Below are 22,549 nucleotides of genomic sequence, written 5' to 3'. Positions count from 1 at the left end.
CAATGACATGGTTTCAAAGTGTATGAAGAATTGAGCTTAACAAAAACTTTGTCCAAATTATAGAGGATAGACCCCTGTAACCCCACTGCCCATCTACTACTCCCCAAAGCAGGTTCTTATCTTTGCTGAACAAAAAATAATTAGCAAGAAAGCCTGCTGCAAAGGAGCCGAGGCAGTTTATTTTTAACTTCTTTAAGGCTGCACAACAAGTTTGGCCCTTATATGGGTGTGTTCACCGGTGGTTAGATTTAGGGCAGGCTCATGGTGGAAAGAGAAAGCAAGTGAGGCTATGGGTGAAGTAGTAGGGGGGCCCTGCTCTTGGACACACATGCCAAGCTCAAAGCCTTCAAACTGGAACTTATCCCCCCTCCCCAGCCTCTCCCTACCCCAACTTGCAAATAGTCCCTTTGGGTCTCTATCTCAGTGACTTCCACCACCATCATCCACCAAGCTGCCCAAACCAGAAATTTAGGTGACATCTAATTTCTCTTTCTTTCTCGTGCACATTCTACTGGTCATAAAATCCAGTGGATTTCCACCCAATACCGCTCTCATTTGCCACTTCTCATTGCCAGTGCCGTGCTCCTGGACGTGTCCTCTCTTGTCTGGATTCCTGCAGCAGCCGCAGGCTGGTCTTCCCGCCTCCCTAGCCCCAGTCCCAATCCCATAGAGCAGACACGGGAGCCTTTCCTGGTGAGGTCACTCTCTGCTTAAAACCCTGTTACAGCCTCTGAGCAACCTCCTTTCCTTGGTTTGTGAGGTCGTCCTTATCTCTGCAGCTTAATGCCTCTCTCCAACCATCTGTCCCCACTCTAAGGAGACCCTCCCATTTCTAGACTGAGCTCTTGGGTTCCTGTCTCTCTGTATAAGCCCTTCTTACCGCTTAGATTCCCCTCCCACGTCTTTTGCATCCTCTGGGTCTTAGCTTACTTCCTCAAGAAGCCTTCCCGAAGCCCCGAGCTGAATGTCCTCCGTGCGGCAGAACTCCTGTCAGCTCCTCCCCCACCACGGCTCCGTCGCCCCGTGCAATCCGGTCACCTGGTCGTCTGTCGCCCTTGGGTGGACTGGACCGTTGGCTTCTTGCCCTCTCACCTTGAGCTTGGAGCACCAGCCACTTCACCCCCAGTACTCTTTCCTCAGATTCCCGCTCCTTTGCCCCTCACCCCTCTTCCTCTGCCACCCGGGGCGCCCCCCTGAGCCCCAGGGAGGCTCGGATCTCCCAATCGTCTCTTATGCTTGCAGCACGGTGGACGTTCCGTCCTGGCACGGTCCGGGACTCTAGGGTCAGCTATGTCATTATGTGCTGGATGTCTGTCCCTATTTGCAGAACGTCCGCGCCGAGTACGCGGACCCTGTCGCTCCGCCCGCCGTGTCCCCCGGGCCACCGCGTGCCGGGCTCGCAGCAGGTGCACGAGCGAGCGAGGGGCGCGTAGCGAATGAGCGTCTTGCGGGCAGCGCAGGCCACGCCGGGAGGAAGGGCCCCCGCCGCGCCGCCTCCCCGGGACCCCGCGGCGCCCTCCGCTCCCCAGCGCGGCGCCGGAAGCGGCCGGGCCGGCCCCCTCCCCGCGGCGCCCGCCGCCTTATCTCGGCGCCTCGGGGCCGCGGGAGGAGTCGCGGGCGCGCCGGGAGGGACGCGGCGGCGGCGGCGGCGGCGGCATGGGCCGGGGGCCCCGGGGCGCGGGCCGCCAGCCTCGCCGCCTGCTGCCGCTCCTGCTGCTGCTCGGCCTGGCCAGCGGCGGGAGCCGAGCGCCGGGCGCCGACGGTGAGTGCGGGGAGGGGGCGGGGGCGCCGGCTGGGTGCCCCGGCTGGGCCCTCGACGACGCCGGGCGCGCCCGGGACGCTTCCCCGCCCCCGGGCAGGGCCGGCGCGGAGCCCGGGCGTGGAGCGCAGGTGGGGCCCGCTCGGGCCGTTGGGGCGCGGGAAGGCGGGGCGCACGGAGGCAGGAGGGGCTCCCCGCCCCCGCCCCGGGCCGCTGGGGGAGGTTGGGTGGGGGCACCTGTCTCAGGCGGCCTCGCCCTCGGCGCCCGGGACCTGGGGCGAGGCGGGGGGTGGGCGCGAGCCGGAGCCCCGGGGGAGAACGGCGCCCGGCGTGGAAGGGCGTGGAAGGGCGCGGAAGGGCGTTCCGGCTGCACTGTCACGCTTCCGGCTCTGCTGTGGCTTTTGCGCGACAAATTCTTGACCCGAAGCAATTTTCTTTCTACCTTTTAATTCTTTTCTCCTAAATGAAGAACCAGATGCTAATGGGGTGAGAAAGAAGTGCAAGGAAGATTACAGGAATAAAGAAAGCATTCCTTAATCAAGTCATTCATTCAACAGATGGTCCTTGAATTCCTGTGCAGGATGCGAGGTCGCCGCGCTGGCCCTCATTGAGCTCCTGTTCTGGAGGCGACAGACAAGCAAATCATCCATTTCCAGGCAATTGGAACGGTTGGCACAGGTGGTAGGATTCAAACATGTAGCGGAGGTGGCATTTACCCACTTACCCAAGTAACCGTAATAGAAGGCAGAATGCCCTAGGTGCTCTGAGAAGGTGTAGGTGGTCCGAGGAGGGCAAGATTCATTCTAGCTTGGTGAATCTGGAGGCATTAGGGATGAGATGACTCTTGAACTGGGCCAACAGGTTTGGTAATATTTGGATATGGGAAGGTGAGGAAAAGACATCCCAGCTCATAGCAGAGGGGACAGTGAGCTCTCCATAAATATATGCAGAATGGATGAATTCCACATGGAAGGGACAGTGTGAGGAAGCACATAGAGGTATAAAAGCATGGGGCCTATGGTATGTAGGAGGTGGGTGGGAAATGGAAGTGGAAAAGCAGATTGGATTAACCAGAAGGCAGAAAGCCTTGCTTGGCAGACGAAGAAGGTATTTAGACTTAGCTGTTCCTGGGTGGTGGGAAGCCTTTAGAAGTCATTGCAGGCTTTTGTACAGGGAGTGATATAAAAAGTGGGTGTAAGGAAACTCTCCAGCTTTCTTAGTAAAATCATTCATCCTGAAGTAGAAGGGAACTTCCATGTAGGGAGATTGGGGGGGGTGGATTTTGTGGCTCAGACTCCTGTTCCCTCAAATTCTTTTCATCTTTGGATTTTTACCACCACTGGTGGGTGTTTCTCTTGCTGGCTCAACCTTCTGGGGTGGCCATTTTTGTACATCAGATATTCTGGTAGGCTTTCTAACTTCCTTCCCTGACTTGGTCTCCAACGGCAGTGTGCAAAGAAACCTGTAGATGCTTGGGACCTATTTCGGAATCTGTGTTAAAGCTCTCTAGCCTAGGCAACAGTCCCACACGGTCCCATTGAATTACCAGGTTAAGATGGTGGAACAGAGTAACTACCTAAAGGCTACTACTTAAACGCTGTTGGGTGAATTTTGGTAAATGGGAGTCAGGGGTGCCCAGTAGAGCTTCCTCTCCCTATGTAGGCATTCTTTCTTCATTTACAACCTTGAAGAATCTGGTTTTATTAAGGGCAGGTTTCCTTCCAGTGGACAATGTGGGGAATGCCTGGAGGCTTAGAACCATTGAGGAAGTTGTAATAGCTGGCCTGCAAGTTCTGAGGACTGGGCCCACCGTAAAGAGAGCAGCAGGAGAAGGGGATTGAATGCAGATAATAAGGAAGAAATGGAACCGAAGGACTTAACAACGGACATTAAGGTGCCAGTGAACAGAAGAGAAAGGGGACATGAAGGTTTGGGGCCTGGGTGACTTGGATATATGGTTGTGTAGGAGGAGGAAAAAGATTTGGGAAGAAAGAGAAGTCATTTTGGATATCCTGAATTTGAGGTGATGTTAGGGCTTCTGGAGAGGTGAACTCAACAGGGAGTTAAGACTGTGGACAAGAGGTGCGTGCCAGTGATGGAGACTTGGTGGTCACTTGAAAACTTTAAGTTGGTAAAGAGGAAGGAGACCCAGGGCAGATTTTGGGGGAAGACCCATTTTCTATGGTAGGTGCACATGGAGGAGAAAGAGAGTGGCCACACAGTGGGGAGGAGGACTGGGCCAGTCTAGTGTCCAAGGAAGCCAGAGGAAGGGGAGCTGTGGGAGTGGAGACTGAGAAAAAAGCTTTGGATTTGGTGGCTCTGTCAGCGTGGGCCAGGGCTCCCGGAGCAGGGAGGGCGAGAGCCAGATGCAGAGGGCTCTAGTGAGTGCAGAGATGTTGGTTGGCTCTTAAAGATACTCTTGAAGTTAGAAGCAAAGGGAAGATCGCATTCAGCTAGGCTGGCCAGGTCTGGGCAAGAATTTTTTTTCTTCTTTTTGCGGAGTGTTGGTTTTGGTAAAGTAGCACAAGCACACCGCAGTGTGAAGGGCATTACTCAGTAGAGACGGGGACGTTAAAGATGCAGAAATAAATGCGGTACTTAATGGAGCATGTCCGAAAGCGAAATTGGTCTACAAGGGGGAAAGCTTAGTCTCTGGGAGGGGAGGGGAGGAGAAGAATGAGAAGAACTGCTCTTCCCTTTCCCCACAGCTGTCTGCTTAGGGAGGGCTCTTCGTATTTCAAAACCAGCCCAGTTGGCCTCTCTCCTGGGAAGTTGTCAGTTCCCTGCAGCACCAGCGCTTCGTCGCGCGTGCCTCTGTACCGTATTTGTAGGACGCACACGTATTTATATGCGTCCCAGCATACACTGGCACGCGTACGTGTTGATACGGGACCCTTACTCGACACGCTTCCGCCAGATTGCATATTACACATACTGCATAGTGTTGTTTACTAGACTAAGAGCTTCGTGTGAGTCGGGGGCTGTGGCTTGGCTTACGAATGTGGTGTGAAAGGAAAGGAAGAGCACCCAGATGGGAACAGGCGAGGGTTTATACAGTTTGCTGTCGCAGGCGAGTCAGTCGGCATCACTCGGAGAGCCTGACAGCGGGTCAGAGGGGAAAGGCTTCCGGTGTGCCCCCCGCGCGAGGCCGGAGGCTGTGGGCCTGGAGAGGCTGGAGAAGCTGGAGGAGGCCTCCCATCAGCGCACATGCTACGTGATTGGCTGGGGGAGTGTACGTGGCTCTCTCTGATGGGTCCTACGTGCGAAGCGGGGGCAGCAACCAGGGAAGCCCGCTGGGAGCGAGCGAGTCTTGACCATTTGGGTCTTACTGCTACAGCGGTTGGGGTTTGACTTCCTGGACGGACGGCTGCCTCATGCGTCCGTGTGGGTCCGAGTTCTGTTTTTATCTATGGCCTGTCCATTGTCTGTGTGTATATTCAGTGTCTCACTGGTAACGTGGGCTGCATTACACTGAATCGTTCCCGAAGATGTTTCAGGGAGGAGAGAGTGGAGTTGGTGAAGTCAGATGGCCTGGTGTGAGGGAAGTGTGAGACGCATAGTTGGTAGAGCAGGAGGGTGTTGGGGGGTGGGTGGGGTGCCACGCCCAGGGGAATGGAAGGCTGGGAAAGGGCGAGGACAGGTAGAACCAGTCAGTCCTGTTTCGTAACCTTGTCAGGCATGGCACTGAGTCAGGAGTGGCTGGGGACTTGTTGGCTCCAGACGGGCTGGGTTGGGAAGGCCAGAAGGAGGAGGACAGGCAGAGGCCTTGAGAATCTTGGGGGAGGGCGTGATGATGGTGGAGAGGCCTGGAGGAGTTGATCTTGCTGTAGAACGTGCACGTGACATCACCAGTCCTGCATTTCATAGGCCTGCTCCTCACTCTGTCATCCGGAGTCACTGCTCAAGGTGGGAAAGAGGAGACGTGGCGGGGGGAGTGAGTTGTTTTGGAGTGACTTACAGTTGCTCAAAGTAAGGGAGCAGGATTCAAGCTGATGGAGAAGATCCTCTCTGGGGTCTGTCTTCCGCCGCCGGGGTCTTGGACCTGGGCATATCCTCAGCTTTCTGGTCCAATCCTAAAATGGGTTCCTCTGTCTCTGCAGCCCCAGGTACCAAGTGGCCTCTTGGCCTTCGCTCTGCAGAGGAGACAGGGGAAGTTAATTGCATGGATTAAAAAAACCATTTTCTGCAGGCTTTAGAGTGTGCGTCAGGTGGGAGAGAACGCATTAGTGGGTGACATGCTGGACATGAACCGAGAGTGTGGCCTAAATGAAAAGCTGCTTAACTCAAAACGCAAAAGCTTTGAAATTGGGGCACTTAGTGAGGCTTGGTTCCTGGTCTGGAGGCCACGTGGGGGGGGGGGGCCCTGCTGGAAGTTGGTCTTGGTCAAGCAGGAAAGTGGACACGAGGGCAAAAGGAAGCCGAGGGCTCCATCTAACCATCTTACACAAGTCAAGGTTGCATGTTCTTGACGGGGAATGTCAGTCCTGGGTTGGGGTAGGGAAGAGAAATCTATGGTGATTCCCATTGCCCTGCAAGGATCGTCTTGCTTGAGAGAGTAGAGTACTCTCTATCTTGGGGGATTTTAAAGCAGAGGCTATGGTTTTGTTTTGTTTTGTTTGTCAGGCATGGGGAGAGGAGAGAATTCAAGATTTCTCAGGTTCCTTCCATTTCTGGAATTTGATGCAGTCCCTTAAAAACAGTGCAATTTTACATAATATGGAAGACTGGGGAATGCTTTCTCTTCCTGAGTTATTGGCCCCCTTTGCCCATTTCCTCTGGTCATCTGCTCCGTTTCCACACATCTCCACAAGGTTATCCTGAGAGACAGGATCTCATGAAGGAAGTGCAGTGCCTTTGTCTGGTCTGACTGAATAGCTGGGGATTAGATTACGATTTAAATGCAAACACTCCATTTGTGCTTTTATTTATTTATTTATTTATTTAAAGATTTTATTTATTTATTTGATAGAGACACAGTGAGAGAGGTAACACAAGCAGGGGGAGTAGGAGAGGGAGAAGCAGGCTTCCCATCGAGCAGGGAGCCCGATGCGGGGCTCGATCCCAGGACCCTGGGATCATGACCTGAGCCAAAGGCAGACGCTTAACAACTGAGCCATCCGGGTGCCCCCATTTCTGCTTTTAAACCACCTTCTTCCCCTGACAGTGGACAGACCTCTTCATTGTATCGTCGAAGTCCGTGTGCTGTTATTTCATTTAAATTCTCCCTTGCATATTGAAATACCAAGTGAGAGCGGCCTGCCTGGGCTGCCAGCCCCCGGTCCAGGCTGAGGTATAGGCCTACGTGGTGCGTGGGGGGAAGAGGGGAAGGTGAACAGGCCCGAAGGGGGGAGGACGCTGAGCTTCCAAGGTCTGGGTCCGGTGTTACCCAGAACGCTGGGAGGATGTGGGGAAGGCAGGGGGTGATTATGTAAATTAAGATATTATGGATCCTAGAACGTCAGCGCCACGAATAGGGTAGGCATCTGTCTACACAAAGATACTGCTTCGGGTTTTTGCGCGAACGCAGCTCTCCATCACCCTCTTCGTTAGTGTACGTGCGAGCTGGCTCGCTGTCAGTACCATCATTTAGTCATTAACGGAGTTGCCGAGTGGTTGTTACGATAGCATCTGACGTATTCTAATTGCTTTACGTGTATTAACTCATTTCTCACAACAGCCATATGAGGTGGGCTTTATTATCCTCATACTCAGATTTCTTGCAGGCTGAAGCGCAGAGGCCCGTCTAGGACGACCCAGCTAGCCGGTGGCGGGGCTCAGGATTGTACCCCCGTCGTCTCTCACCCCTGCTCGGAACCGCTGGGCCCAGTAGCAGGCCCTGCCGCTCGCGTGACCTGTTTCCAGCCATAATAACAGTATCCGTGGAGAGAGACATAAATAGTCATGTAAATTAGCCCTTTGCCTAGTGCTTTCGAGCTCATACAGCATTCCTATTTCTCACTGACTCCTCACAACACGATTCCATCTCACAGATTAGAACTGGAGGACGGGCAGGTTAACTTGCCTAAGATCAAAGCAGGGAGCAAGAGAGAAGTCTCCCAGCCTCGGTGGACGTACCAAACCTGTCTCGCCCTCTCTCTCGGTGGTGGTTTTAGCTGGCTTAGTGGATACAGAGTGCTGAAGGGAAGTGGACCTAGGTCGTCCTTGCTGGGGGTACAATAATAGTAACAAAGAGTATTTAGTATTTTTTTGTCCATCTAGACTTTGGAATGCCCACTCTCCTGTTTCTCTGCCAGTAATTCTAGGTATCCCTAGGCCAGGGGGGTGGGGGTTCCTCACCTCTGCAATAGTTCCCTCAGTCACTACATGGCAGCCACCTCTCTGCTGTCCTGAGCAGAGTCTGCTGATGACAAAATTAAGTCCTCCTTGCTACACATGTGAAGATGCCCTCCCGCACCCTCTTCCCCTCAGGTTATATAGCAAAGGCACTGTGATCTTTCTATTGGCCTGGAGAATTTCCATTCCTTGGGTTATTATCTCTGTCACCTTGGTCCAGCTATGCTCTGCATCAGTCTAGGCCTGGTGAAAAACGTCTTCAGTGTTGCCTTTTCTTTCCCCAGGATTCTGACCCAAGACCTTGAGGTTGAACTAGACTTGCAATGCGACTAGTGGTGTGGTCCCCCTGGGAGCTTCTTAGAAATGCAGATTCTCAGGCCTCACTCCACACCTACCGAATCAGAATCTCTGGGGATTCTGTTTTAACAGGCTCTCCAGGTAGGGTGACCAGCTGTCTTGGTTTGCACCGAAATGAGGGGTTTTCTGGGTCACAGGACTTTTAGTATTAAAACTGGGACAAAGTAGTCACCCCATCTGTAGGTGATTCTCTTTTTTTTTTTTTTTTTTAAAGATTTTATTTATTTATTTGACAGAGAGAGACACAGTGAGAGAGGGAACACAAGCAGGGGGAGTGAGAGAGGGAGAAGCAGGCTTCCCACGGAGCAGGGAGCCCGACGCGGGGCTCGATCCCAGGACCCCGGGATCATGACCCGAGCCGAAGGCAGACACTTAACGACTGAGCCACCCAGGCGCCCCTCTGTAGGTGATTCTTAACTGAGCTAGGGGCTGGTGAACGGTGGAGACTGTTGTGTGGTTAGAAGCAACCCTCCCCGCCCTGTCTTTTCTTGGATTAGGATTGTACTTCCTGCCCCTTTCCTTAGGATAAGTTGTGTCATTGTCCCGAGGACCTCCGCCCCCTCCCCCCCTCCCCCACAAGAGGCTACTTAGTCCCTCAAGCAATTAGAACTCAGAAGCTGCCATATAAGGCCCTGCAGATGGTTAATTATGGCTGAGTAAGAAGCTTTAGTTGAGGCCCTTCTTCCTCTGGAAACTGCTGTCCCTCCTGCAAGTGGTCTGAGAAGACTTTGGTAGCCTGGCATACATGTTCTCTTTTTGCCAGTGTGGGGAACAGACATTTATTGAGCCGAACATGCCAAATACTGTCCTTCTGGGGTTACACCTTGCTGAATTATTCTTAGTGGGTCATTAAAACAGGTACCCTAAGGATGAAGTGTCTGCCAATTAGGGGACAAGGACTTTGGAGGCCACTTAACCCCTGCTGCTCAAAATGTGGTTCCCCTGGGAGCTTGTTAGAAATGCAAAATGCAGGGCCCCACCCTGAATCAGAGCCGGCGGTTTAGCACCAGCCCCAGGTGATTTGAATGCCCTTTAAATTTTTTTTTAAAGATTTACGTATTTATCTTAGAGAATGTTGGGGGGGGCAGAGAGAGGGAGACAAGCGGACTCCCTGCTGAGTGGGGCTTGATGGGGGGCTCACTCCCAGGACCCTGAGATCTCATGACCCTGAGATCATGACCTGAGCCACCCAGATGCCCTTGAATGCCCTTTAAAATTTGAGAAGCCCAAATCCCTTGTTTTACAGATGAAAAAATTGGGATCCAGAGAGGTTCAGTGATTTGTTTAAGGTCGTACAATGAATTAGACTCGGCTAGATTTAGGATCTAGTTCTGACACTCAGCTCCAGTGCTTGCTTTCCCCCTGTATCTGGCTGCCTTCTTACAAGGCCTTATTTTGTTTGGTTCTGTTTATTGAATGAACTTGAACTTAATTCAATTTATTTAAAAAACTTTACATTCTGTCCTTCACTAATTCAGACTGGACTTCCGTTAATTTATCTGAGTGGGTGGCACTACATTTCTTTTTTTTTTTTTTTTTTTTAAAGATTTTATTTATTTATTTGACAGAGAGAGACACAGTGAGAGAGGGAACACAAGCAGGGGGAGTGGGAGAGGGAGAAGCAGGCTTCCTGCAGAGCAGAGAGCCCGATGCGGGGCTCGATCCCAGGACCCTGGGATCATGACCTGAGCCGAAGGCAGACACTTAACGACTGAGCCACCCAGGCGCCCCTGGCACTACATTTCTTAATTTTGTGTGTGTGTTTATTAGATTCACTCAACAGTTGAATGAAATAATCCTTTTTTTTTTTTTTCCATCTGATGTAAGTTTCTGGAACTGGACGTATATAAATGCTGCCATCTTTGAAAAGACAAATATTCCGTATTAGAAAAAAAAATCAAACATTTTACCATTCTGTTGTTGATGATTTCATAAATATGGTATTTATGTTTTGTTATTGCACTATATGTACACACTGGGGAGAGTGTTCGTCATTATATGGTTGGTCACACTGCATTTATGGACTTGACCCAGGATCTGTTATTTAAAGGGTATTTCCAGGATTTTGGTTGCGTGTGATTATGAATTGATAGTGTCCTATGGCACCATTTAAAAATGTTATGTGTTAAAATGTTAAAATGGTTACATATATTTACTCCACACTGATGGACATTTAGGTACGGCGACCCGTTCTCCCTTCAGCTCTGCCTGTTGCCCCTATAATCAGGGGCCTCTCTGGTCCATTTCCTCCAGGTTGTAAACTCCATCTTATGCCAGGGTTAACGAGGGGAATGGGGTATCTACCTACTCCTTATCCATGTTTGTACCTAGTTCCTTGAACTTTGAGTCCTGTCCCTGACACCTGCCTTCTGAAGTACTCAGTGGCCCCAATTCCTGCCTTTGGGGCCGGCTTTTAGTTCTTCCTCTCAAACCATTCCTGTATGTCCATTCTCTTCCATCTTCTGAAATATTGTTGACATCCTTATCTGCTGTCATCTTGTCTGCCAGAGTTTATACCTTTCTGGTCCTTGATGTCATTCGGGGAGGTGGAGCTTTGAGAGTGTACTAAATCTGCAATGTTTAACTGCAAGTCTTTCATCTGTAATAAAAAAACTTTTATGTATTTTTTTTTTTTCTTACAAGCTCTTTCATATTTCTAATGTTATGTGTTTGCATATGTTCTTTGTTCCTCTAACCAGTACACTTGAGTCATTACTACTGGTCTTTATGATGCACTGACTTTGGGGAAACGTTTTTTTTCAATGAATTTGGATGTAATTTCTTTTTTTTTTTTTTTTAAAGATTTTATTTTTATTATTTGACAGAGAGACACAGCGAGAGAGGGAACACAAGCAGGGGGAGTGGGAGAGGGAGAAGCAGGCTCCCCGCAGAGCAGGGAGCCCGATGTGGGACTCGATCCCAGGACCCTGGGATCATGACCTGAGCCGAAGGCAGTCGCTTAACCGACTGAGCCACCCAGGCGCCCTGGATGTAATTTCTAATACTTTGTTTCTTTACTAATTCTTGACCCCCAAGCCCCCAAACCCTCTATTTTCTTTTTCTTTCTTTCTTTCTTTTTCTTTCTTTCTCTTTCTTTCTTTCTTTCTTTCTTTTTTTCTTTCTTTCTTTCTTCTTTCTTTCCCTTCCTTCCTTCCTTCCTTCCTTTTTCTTTCTTTCTTTTTTTAAAGACTTTATGTATTTGAGAGAGAGAGAGCACGAGAGAGAGAGAGCGCACGCACGAACTTGAGCAGAGGGACGGGGGGCTGGAGGGGCAGAGGGAGAAGTGGACTCCCTGCTGAGCAAGGAGCCTGATGCGGGGCTCCATCCCAGGACCCTGGGATCATTACCTGAGCAGAAGGCAGACGCCTAACCGACTGAGTCACCCAGGTGCCTCTTTTTTTTTTTTTTAAGATTTTATTTATTTATTTGACAGAGAGAGAGACAGCAAGAGAGGGAACACAAGCAGGTGGAGTGAGAGAGGGAGAAGCAGGCTTCCCGCGGAGCAGGGAGCCCGATGCGGGGCTCGATCCCAGGACCCTGGGATCATGACCTGAGCCGAAGGCAGACGCTTAACTACTGAGCCACCCAGGAGCCCCCCGGCTGCCTCTTTTTAAGGAATTCCCCCCCCAAATTTCTTGTGTTAAAATTCTAAGGCTTCCCCCCACCCTCGGGCTGCCTGCTTTTCTTTCTGTCTTTTAAAGTACAAAAACATGAAAAACTTTTTCTAGAGTGGATACATTTTTATATCTAGTATTAAACATTTCAATTTAAAAAAAAATTTAAGTAATTTCCACACCCAACGTGGGGCTCAAACTCACAACCCCGAGATCAAGAGTCGCGTGCTCCTCCGAATGAGCCAGCTAGGTGCCCCCAAACATTTCAATTTTGCTATCCTTTTTGTCCCAAGAATTATTTAGGAGAGTGTTCTGTAGTTTCCAAGTAGGTTTCTTTTGGGAATGCTAGTCTTAGGTTTTATTTTGTAGTCTTATTACATTATTACATGGTAGTCATGTACGACTTCTACAGTTTCTACTTTTTTTTGCACTTTGTTGCATTTTTTTTAATGGTCTGCGATATAATAAATTTTGTAAATATTCCACGGTTAATTTAGTATTACTTAGGGATAAACAGTGGTTTGTCTCATTTCTGTGTTATATTTGTTTTAAAAGAAAAAGGGGGAGCCTGGGTGGCTCAGATGATTAAGCGTCTGCCTTCGGCTCAGGTCATGATTCCAGGGTCCTGGGATAGAGCCCCACATTGGGCTCCCTGCTCAGCGGGGAGCCTGCTTCTCCCTCTCCCTGATCCCAGCCTCCAGTCTTACTCTCACTATTTCTCTCTCTCAAATAGATAAATAAAAATCTTAAAAAAAAAAAAAAAGAAAGAAAGAAAAAGCAGGCATGCTTAACAATCAGTTCAGATCTTCCCGAACTTACAATTGGGTTACATCATAACTTGGAAATCTCATAAATCGAAAATGCGTTTAATACTCCTAACCTATGAGACATTATAGCTTAGCCTAGCCTACCGTAAATGTGCACAAAACACATGTTCACCTACAGTTGGGCAAGATCACCTGACACCCAGCCTGTTTTATAGTAAAGTGTGGACTATGTCATGTGATGTATTGAATACTATACTGAAGGTGATAAACAGAGTGGTCGTGTGGGTACAGAACGGTTGTGAGTTTATCGGTTGTTTGCCCCTGTGATCGCGTGGCTGGCTGGGGCTGGAGCTCACTGCCACTGCCCAGCCTCACGGGGGAGGATCACACTGCATATCCCTAGTCCGGGGAAAGATCAAAATTCAAAATTTGAAGTATGCTTTCTACTGAACGTGTATCGCTTTTGCACCGTTGTAAAGCTGGAAGATTGTAAGTCGAACCATTGTAAGTCAGGGGCTGTCTGTACTTGGAAATCTCCCTGTCTCAGTTGCCTAGAGCAACCTGAGGGCTGAGTCTTTATTACCTGGGTAGTCGTGGGGCCAAGACGAAGATGGAATTCCACGCTGGAAGACTCTCCTGACGAGGGCCGCTCCTAAAATCCTCCAGAGAGGACAGCGTGGCGGCCCACGTAGCCTCGGGTGGACGTCCTTGGTTGACCTTGGGCCATATATCAGTCATCCTCTGGTAGGTTTGTCTGTGTTGGCCTCCATACATTTTTGCTGCCTGTCGAAGTAGTTGGGATCTGGTCATCTGCTGGGACCTGGCTGTTCATCTCGCTGACATTTTAAACACATTCACTTTTTCCCTAAAAGAAACACAGATGGGGTAATAGACAGATGAGCTCTTCTCCCTTCCACTTGCTTTTTGAGTTGTGGCAAGTAGGACTGCAAGTTCCTTTATCCGGTCGGTCAGTAAAAGTATCTTGAATGTTTATACTGTGGCATGATGATATATGGGCAAATGACATGATCCCTGTCCTGGGGGAGAAGCTCATGCATGATCTGCAGCTTGGAAGCCAGAGCTGGAGCAGTATATAATGACAAATTAACACGGCTGATGTGGGAATATGCCAGTGTTAGTGGAGCACAGAGGAATTTAATTTTTCACAAGAATGGAGGAATGGGGACGATACCAGGGAGAATGTGATGTTTAAGGTGAATCTTAAAGTAGGAATGGGTGCTAGCTGGGCGGAGAAGGAGGGATGGGCATTCTACTTGAAGGGCACATCGTGACTGCGGCATGAGGTAGGACAGGGGACAACATGCATGGGAAGGAGTAGTCAGCCTCCTCCCTAGAGAATATTGTGTGTGGTTTGGGTTTGGGAACAGTGAGGCTTGGAGGGGTTAGCTTAGAGTCGGGACTGTTTAGAGCTTTGATTGCCTGGTAGAGGTATTTGTACTTTACTCTGTGGGCAGTGAGTAGCCATTGCAGGTTTTTAAGGTTGGGATCAGCTCTGCCTTTTATAATTCTGCTATTCAAATTTTGCTTCTCCATTGTAAATGTCTACTACCCAAAATGTGACTTGTCTAGAGGAGGTGATTGAATTTTTCTTTTCCTTAATCTACAATTTATGATTCCGGTTTAGATGTCTGTGCCACTTGCCATGAACACGCTACCTGCAAGCAAACAGAAGGGATGAAGATGTGTGTTTGCAAATATGGATTTGTGGGCAATGGGAGGACTTCCTGTATTGGTAAGTTCTGAATCCTGGCTGAAGTTCAAAAGTTGAATCAAGTAACGAGATTCCCTAGTGTTAAAGAGCTAACGTCCTTGTGGGGAAAACGTTGTTTTGTTCACATGTTTTTATTACAAGAAGTTTTGTCCATTATAATACGCCTTTGTTTTAGTGTTTGGATATAGCCTTTCTGCAGCCTTTCCAAGGAAGTATCTTTCGTGTTTGAGGGACATTGAACTTGAATCTCTGGAAATTCTCTGACCCAACACAAATTTGAAATCTGTTTCAAGTCTTGAGTTTAACTTAACAACTTGAGTGAATATTGCCTTCCTTAATTTCTGTTGGTGGTTCTGATGTAAAACGATTTGTATTAGTACCCTGAGGAAAGACAAAACACAGTTGCCTGTTGGACTTTTTGGCTAACTAGTGAAGTAGTCCTGCTTTGGGTCTTATGTCTGCCAGAATCCATTCTCAAAATTTTTTGTAGTTGTAGCCCTTTGGGGTCTTGGGTGCCTTAAAGGAATACAAAGACCTTTAGGAAGTATCTGAGGTTATTTTTTGGCTTCACGGTCTCCTCCGTGCCGTGAGAGTCGGGCAGTATCCAGGTTCAAGGCCAATTCGGAGAGAGGGAAAACCTCACGGCACATTTACAGTAGTGAACGTTAGGAGGATCACGGCGTCCTCCCGGCAGCCTTGTCACGTGCGGTGCAAGTACTGACAGTTTGCCTTGCGGTTGTGCACTGACGGTGTGTACAACCTTGTGGTATCTTTGGATTTTTTTCTTCCCAAAGAAAAATAAAAATTCCCAGTTCCAAAAGTCATATTGTACTTTGCAGATACGAGCTTTCACAGGCACACACCATCGCCCGTTCCTGCGGGCTGGATTTGTGCCACCGCCGACCCTCTCTCTTCGGGATTCTGCCCAGGAGAATTGTGGCTACCCTACAGTCTAGGTTCCTGAGGCATCTCTCGAACCCCTCTCCTCCCCCGGCTTGCTAGCAGGGGCCTGGAAATGAGGTTGGAATTGAGCACGGACAAGCCTTTTCTGCTCCCTCCCTGAAGGCAGTCCCCCTCCTGCGGAAGCTCACCACGCTCTTGGTTGCTCTTGGACTTCTGAAGAGGAACTTCTCTTAATGGGACGAAGGGGCTTATTGATTATGTGGTGCTTGCTCGCAGGCACTAGACACTGCCCACGCCAGTACGTGGCCTTCTGAGACCACACCACAGGTCACAGGTGACATTACCTGTGTGCCCCACGTGCTGTAACGTGGTCTGCAGTCAGGGGACCTCAGAAATTTAGAATTCTCTACAAACCCACTGTCCCTTCTGGTGAAGTCTGCAGGGGAGGCCCTGTCTCAGAAATAACAGCCACGGACCAGAATGTGCCATTATGGACTTGTGTCCGAAAGCCCCACGCAGTGCTCATAAGCTGGGCTGGACACTTGGCCAGGCTGTGGCTCGAGGGCTGTTTCTCTCAGCTCCCAGGCAGATCTCAACACAGACAGTGTTAACAGTGAAGTGTGTTCTCTGTTCAGTTACATTTTCCAAAAGGTAACACCTGTAAGGAGAATGGGGGGCGGTGGAGGAAGGAACACCAGATTCTGAGAAAGGTACTTTTGCGTTGGCGGGAACTGAGTGCAGTTGTGAGAGGCGAACCCGTGCTACAGTAAAGCACTAAATAACAGTCAGAAAAAACTCCAGTTCATAAATTGGTGATCCCGCCCCCCAAAACAAAACAAAACAAAACCACCAGCAGGGGAGATCAGCTCTGAAAGAATGCATAAGAAATTGGTCACAGGAGTTCTTCTGATGGTAGAGGCCAGAGCAGAGTCAGCAGAGGCCTGTGGGCCAAATCTGGCCGCTGCCTGTTTTTGTAAATAGAGTTTTATTAGAAGACAACATTGCTCATTTGTTTACTTATTGTCTGGGGTTGCTTTGTGCTCCAAAAGCATGGGTGAACACTTGCCACCGGAGACCTATGATGGGCCCATCACAGAAGAAGTTTGCTAAGCCCTGAGCTACAGGACAGAGACAGGAGGGAGATTTACTTTCATTTGACATCTATGTCAAATGACTGAATTAGAAATACTCAGGTCAGGCCTCTGCAGACTCATCAGGCATCGTATACTTCAGCTCCTTCTCACTGGGTGACTAATATTATTCACATGGGTCATTGATGATTAGCAGGAGCTGTTCCTGCCACAATATTAGCTCTGCTCCCGGATGAGGCTTAAGCACTAATTCCATTGTGTTTCCTGGTAACTCAGAAGTAACAAATTTTCCGGTTAATCACTGGATGCACAATCGTCTTAGTCTGCCTTTCATGAAAAAAGCAAGAGAATGGCTAGCTGAGCTGGAAAAATGGGATGCTCCTGGATTTGTTTCTTTCACAAGATCTTTTTGAATATGGAGAAATTGAAAAAGAATCACAGTATGCAGCTTGGAAGACAGAGCTGGAATAGTATATAATGACAGATTAACACGGTTGATGGGGGAATGTGCAGTCCCCTTCTCCCAGTCTTCAAATAAGATGATGTTCAGATTAGAGATGTTGGGTTTCTCTTGTGTGTGGGTTTTTAAGATTTTATTTATTTATTTTAGAGTGAGCGTGAGTGTGCGGGCGGTAGGGGGGCATGGAGGGAGAGAGAAACTTCAGCAGACTTTGTGCTCAGCGCAGAGCCCAATGTGGGGCTCAATCTCATGACCCTGAGATCATGACCTGAGCCGAAATCAAGAGTTGGCTGCTTAACTGACTGAGCCACCCAGGGGCCCCTCTCTTGTGGTTTCATATACACCTAGCGCACGACTACCAGGGACCCATGCCCTGCAGTCTGAGAAGCATCGTGAAAAGAAAAGAGGCTGGGGAAATAGACCCTTGAGATGTTGTCACGGAATAGCAACTCCCGAGTCTATAGCACAGGAGAACAGTCTGGGTTGCTGAACATGGTATGGATTGATAGCCCTTTCTGTGTGTTGTCTCAACGTTTCAACAGATAAAAACGAGTGCCAGTTTGGAGCCACTGTGGTCTGCGGAAACCACACATCTTGCCACAACACGCTCGGAGGCTTTTACTGTGTTTGCCTAGAAGGATATCGAGCCACAAACAACAACAAAACATTCATTCCCAATGATGGCAGCTTTTGCACAGGTACTCGAGGAGGGGGCCGCCATGATGGCAGGACAGGTGTCTGGCCTGTGGAGGAGGGAGAGGGCAGGGCCGGGACAGGGTGTCATTTAAGGGAGGGACTCTCCTTTCAGAAGGTCCATGAGGGAAATTTGAGTATTAGTTAGTGTTAGGAAACTGTTGTTACTTTTGTTAGCTGGCATCACGGCATCGTGATACTGGGGATGATATTCTCATTTTGGGAGATGCATGCTGAAGTATCTAGGGGTATTATGAGGTATCTAGTGTTATTATGATCTCTAAAGGATCTTAACTGACAAACTGTGAGTTGTTCAGTCTTGGGGGGGGGTGGGTCTGTGGGAGTTCACTGGAATATTCTTTCTCTTGTTCTGTGCATTTGAACATTTTTCTACCAAACAAGGAGGGGCTCTCAGAGATGGTGTACCATCTGCAGGTTTCTGTAACTCCAGCTGGGGTGTTCTTGGGGTGACTCTGGCGCTCCCCATGGTGCACACTGCGCACTAAGGGCCCAGGGGACGGGCATTGTGATGTTGGCTTCCGGGAGCTCAGAGTGGTGCTGGGTTAGAGATGGGGCTTACCTCTCAGAGGAATCAGCGGGGCAAGGAGAGCAATGTTTTGGATCTCAGCAGCTCTGACGCTTTGGGCACATGTTGGTTGAATACAATGGGTGGGCAAAATCCTAATTTTCAGTGGGCCCTGAAACTCTTGGCTGAACTTTGTATACAGCATGTCATGACATTATAGCTCTTTGGTTTTCTAAGAAAATCTAGGAACAGTAAGGAAGAGGAAAGGCAGGAAAAGACTGGTTCTGGGATGGCTTTGCATAGACTTAATGACTCTGCTTAAAAGCTTTGTGATATTTAAAGGTTTTCGGGGAAAAGGAAGGGAGAGGAGAACATGTTTTATCTCCTTACCCACCAGGAAGCACGGATTCTGATGCTCTGATTCATTCTCCCTCTTGACCTGTACCAAGGTAGAAATCCCTCACGGGGTCCACTTGATTTATTCTTGGCATGAATGAACTGCATTTCCTCTGAGAAAACGTTTTATGATACACTGTTGTTTCTGGTAGCAAATGGCTTGTTATATGGTTGCAGAAGTACAGTGCTGCAGAATTAAAGTAGATGTGTTAAAAAAAAGTATGAATTAAAAAAAATTTTTTTAATTTAAATTCAATTAGCCAAGGTATTGTACATTATTGGCTTTTGACATAATGTTCAACGATTCATCGGTTCAGTATAACATCCAGTGCTCATCCCATCACGTGCCCATTTTTAAGAAGCCCGACAAGATGGTGATAGGGTGTTGAGTTCGTTCAGGACACATTTCTCACATACCTCTCATGTGCCAAGGTGGTGCCAGTGGGAGCTGAGGGCAGACAGCTAATTTCAGTATAAGGTGCTAGTCATAGGGGAGCAAAGGGCACTTAGGGGGTCTGGAGTCCCTGGGGGCTCTTATCTTGGAAGTGGGGAAGGGATCCGGGAACTTTCTGGAGGACATGATACCCGAAATTGTGTTTTCAAGGCTGCGGGAGTTTGCTGGGGAAAAACGTTTATCACTGTATCTATCCCTCGAGTTCCCAAGGATGCATTTGACTTTAAAAAAAATACGAAGGAGGAGGAGAAGAAGGAGGAGGAGAAGAAGAAAGAAATATTTTATGCAAGGGCCAAAGAGATGTCAGCCTAATAAGAGCCAGTCTTCCCGGAACAAAATCTTGATCTTGACTCTGCTTCTCTTTCTTCTACTTGTTGTAATTATTTAGTGACCCCCCCCTTTTTTTTTTTAATGAGATATAATTCACATGCCATCAAATTCACTCTGTCAAGGTATACAATTCAGTGGTTTTTAGTATATTCACAAAGTTGTGCAACAACCACCACTATCTAATTTCAGAATACCTCCATCACTTCAAAAGAAGGCCCGTATCTGAGGGCAGTCATTCTCGTGACCTCTCCTTTTGAGGTCTCGGGTTATCACTTCGTAAAAGCTGATGGGGGACTTTTCTCGATGATACTGAGTGTCTCTAAGCATCACACTTGCCACAGGAACAGCAGTGAACTTCAGCTGGGGCAGAGGCTTAGCACGTTTTGGGGTCTCAGTGGTTATCCGGTGTTTGTCTGGAACCACAGGATCTGAATCCTGGTTCCGGAATTCCAAGAACTCCTGCGACCAGGTGTTGGTTGTACTTAGCAGAGTCTGAGCTAGATTTCAGAGCTCCTTGCAGGTGGGCCTCTTTGGATGTCCCCAACGAGATGACGATGCAGTTGCAAGGGTTCTAGTTCCGGAGAGCTTGCAGATGTCCTGGCCCCGCCCCCCGGGCTGCCCCCAAACAAGTTCTGGGGCTCCTGGCAGCTTGGCAGAGGGAGAGTTTCAGTGGCATTTCCAGCGTGAGGAGGGTGGGAGAGAGATGAAACTGGTGTGGGAGCAGGCCTGGGGCTGTCACCTCCCTGCCAGCCTCATTCCAAGGAGGCGTGGCCCTACCACGTCTGCTGAGAACTGCAAAATGCCTTTTTTCACCTTTGAATTCCCCAAGTCTTGGGAATCCATCTTGAATCTGACGGCAGCTGCAGCCTTCTTTTTCGTCAGCTCATTTCTGCAGTATCAGGGGCCTGATGCCATTTCTTCTAGAGAAATGTAACAGCATTTCAGCCTTGACTAGGAAATGGGGGGAAAAAAAAAGAACCTAGAGAGAGTGAATGCCTTGCCCTTCATCAGTGTCTGGAACCTTCTGCTCAGAGCCCGTACCCCATAGGTCTGCCTGTGGTGAAGTCAACACCTTCGTTCCTGGATGTAAATCCCTCTCCCAGGTCAGGAGCCTGTTTTCCCTGTGAGCCTTTGCTCACAAGCTTCTCAGCTGCCCTGTTGTTTCAGGTCCTGGAGCAGCCTGCTGTGGGCTCAGACACAAACGTGTAGTCCTGCTGGGATTCTGCTGGCTCTGTGTGGGGTATTGCTCAATGGACTTGCAGCTGTCCTGTGGTTTCTCCCAGTGCTCTCTCCAAGTGGGATTTTGCTCCCCAAATCCTAATCCTTTGTTTTAGCTGGGGTTTACTCCAAAAGTGTCATTTTTTACTACCCTGAAAGAAGGAAGAAATAAGGAAAGATAAACCTAAGGAAGAGTGTCCTGGGGGTTATTGCTTCCCACTTCCCAGAGCACTGCTCATTCTTGACTATTTTCCCTGTGGGATCCCCTTGACTCCTGCTTAGTTAGGTCTCTAATGGTGGTGGGTGATGGCTTCAGGCCCCCACTAGTGCTCCAGCTCCTAGGAAGGAGAGAGAGGTCAAAGACTCTGAATCAGAAGATGGTTAAACCAAAGCACCCTTCCCTTAAATGCATTAGGAGAGTCCATTTATGTAAAGTACAGGCAAAAATAATTTATAGTGATAGAAATCAAAAGGTGGTTATTTGGGGTGCCTGGCTGGCTCAGTCGGTGGAGCATGTGACTCTTGATCTTGGGGTTGTGAGTTTGAGCCCCATGTTGGGTGTAGAGATTACTTAGAAGTAAAATCTTTCTTTTCAAAAAATAAATGGTTGTTTGGGGGTGAGGATTGGCTGGAAAGAAACATGAGGGAACTTGCTGGATGATGGAATGTTCTATCTCTTGTTTTGGATGTTGGCTACATGGTTTGTACGAGATTTTCACAACTCATGAACTGTACACTTAAGATCAGTACATTTTTGGGGGCACCTTTGTGGCTCAGTCGGTTAAGTGTCTGACTCATGATTTAAGTTCAGGTCATGATCTCATGGGCTGTGAGATTGAGCTCTGAGTTGGGCTCCGTGCTCAGCAGGGAGTCTGCTTGAAGAGTCTCTCCCTCTGCCCCTCCCCCACTCTCTCTCTCTCAAATAAATAAGTAAATGAATCTTTAAAAAAAAGATCAGTACTTTTTAAGTATAAACTATAACACTTAAAAGGTAATACAGAGATAGACATATAATTCCTTATATATTAACTACACGGAATTTATTATGTGGCTGTACTGTGTTACTTAACTGATTATTTTTTCCCCTCTTGTGGTTGTTTTGTTTTTGTTTTTGTTTTTTTTTTTGCTATCATAAGAAATGCTATAATGAACATCCTTGTACCTACATCCTTACAGATAATTATATTCCTTGTTATAAAGTCTGGAAAATAATTTCTGTGTCGAAGGTGTACCTACACATTGTTACTTTTGGTACATCGTGCCAGACTGTCTTCCAAAAGGTTCACACCAGTATTCTCTCTCACTAGTCATTTCATGAAGGTCTTCATGTCTTCACATCTTTGCCAACACTGGACATTAGCAATGAATGATGCGAATTTAACGGTCTTGATTTTAAATGGGTGTTTCTGTCCCTCTAAATATGGCTTCTTAAGATGCAGACTTCTTAGCTGAACTTGGCATTTGAGGACGCAAGATGGCAGGAAAAAAACAGTAACGTTACTTCCCAAGATGTGAGGAAGTCATTTCTGTGTCACCTGCATGGAGTCGGCAGGAACTAGTAATTAGTTGGCTACAGGGAGAAGAGCAGGCTGTGAGAGCATTTTCATGAATGTGACAATTCTTCAGTGCACTTTTATTGCTGAGTCCATTCTGAGTCTTCAGACTTTAAAGGCTCCTGCAGGCAAGAGCTTGCGTGTAATGGGGCGTTCAGAAACTCGCCTCTCTGGCACGGCTGCCGAAGCTAAACCCTTGCCTCTTTGACACTCCTGTTCTAGCTAAGGGTCCTCCAGATGAATTTTCAGATTCGGGCCAAGAGCATTCAGATCCAGGGGGGCAAGCCATGGGGCCGCTCCCCAGACCTCAGCCAAGAAACCCATGAGAGAGTGTGTGTGTGTGTGTGTGCGTGCAAGGGCGTTGCTCATGGTCACACTGAGGGTTAGGTGCAGGCTCTGAAG

At 48.6% G+C, this 22,549-nt stretch overlaps 1 protein-coding gene across 1 annotated transcript in view; it reads left to right on the top strand.

Moving 5' to 3' along the window:
• Window positions 1-1,476: 1,476 nt before the first annotated feature.
• The window catches only part of SUSD1 (sushi domain containing 1), a 122,968-nt gene continuing 101,895 nt past the window's right edge, over window positions 1,477-22,549 (top strand). The window contains exons 1-3 of the mRNA XM_078061296.1: window positions 1,477-1,762; window positions 14,437-14,544; window positions 17,520-17,675. Coding sequence (XP_077917422.1) covers window positions 1,657-1,762; window positions 14,437-14,544; window positions 17,520-17,675 — 370 coding nt within the window. The 5' untranslated portion in view covers window positions 1,477-1,656. The remainder of the gene's footprint in view (window positions 1,763-14,436; window positions 14,545-17,519; window positions 17,676-22,549) is intronic.

Source organism: Halichoerus grypus, chromosome 14 (genome assembly GCF_964656455.1).
Source record: "Halichoerus grypus chromosome 14, mHalGry1.hap1.1, whole genome shotgun sequence".
NCBI lineage: Eukaryota > Metazoa > Chordata > Mammalia > Carnivora > Phocidae > Halichoerus > Halichoerus grypus.
This window is presented reverse-complemented; position numbering and strand designations above follow the sequence as displayed.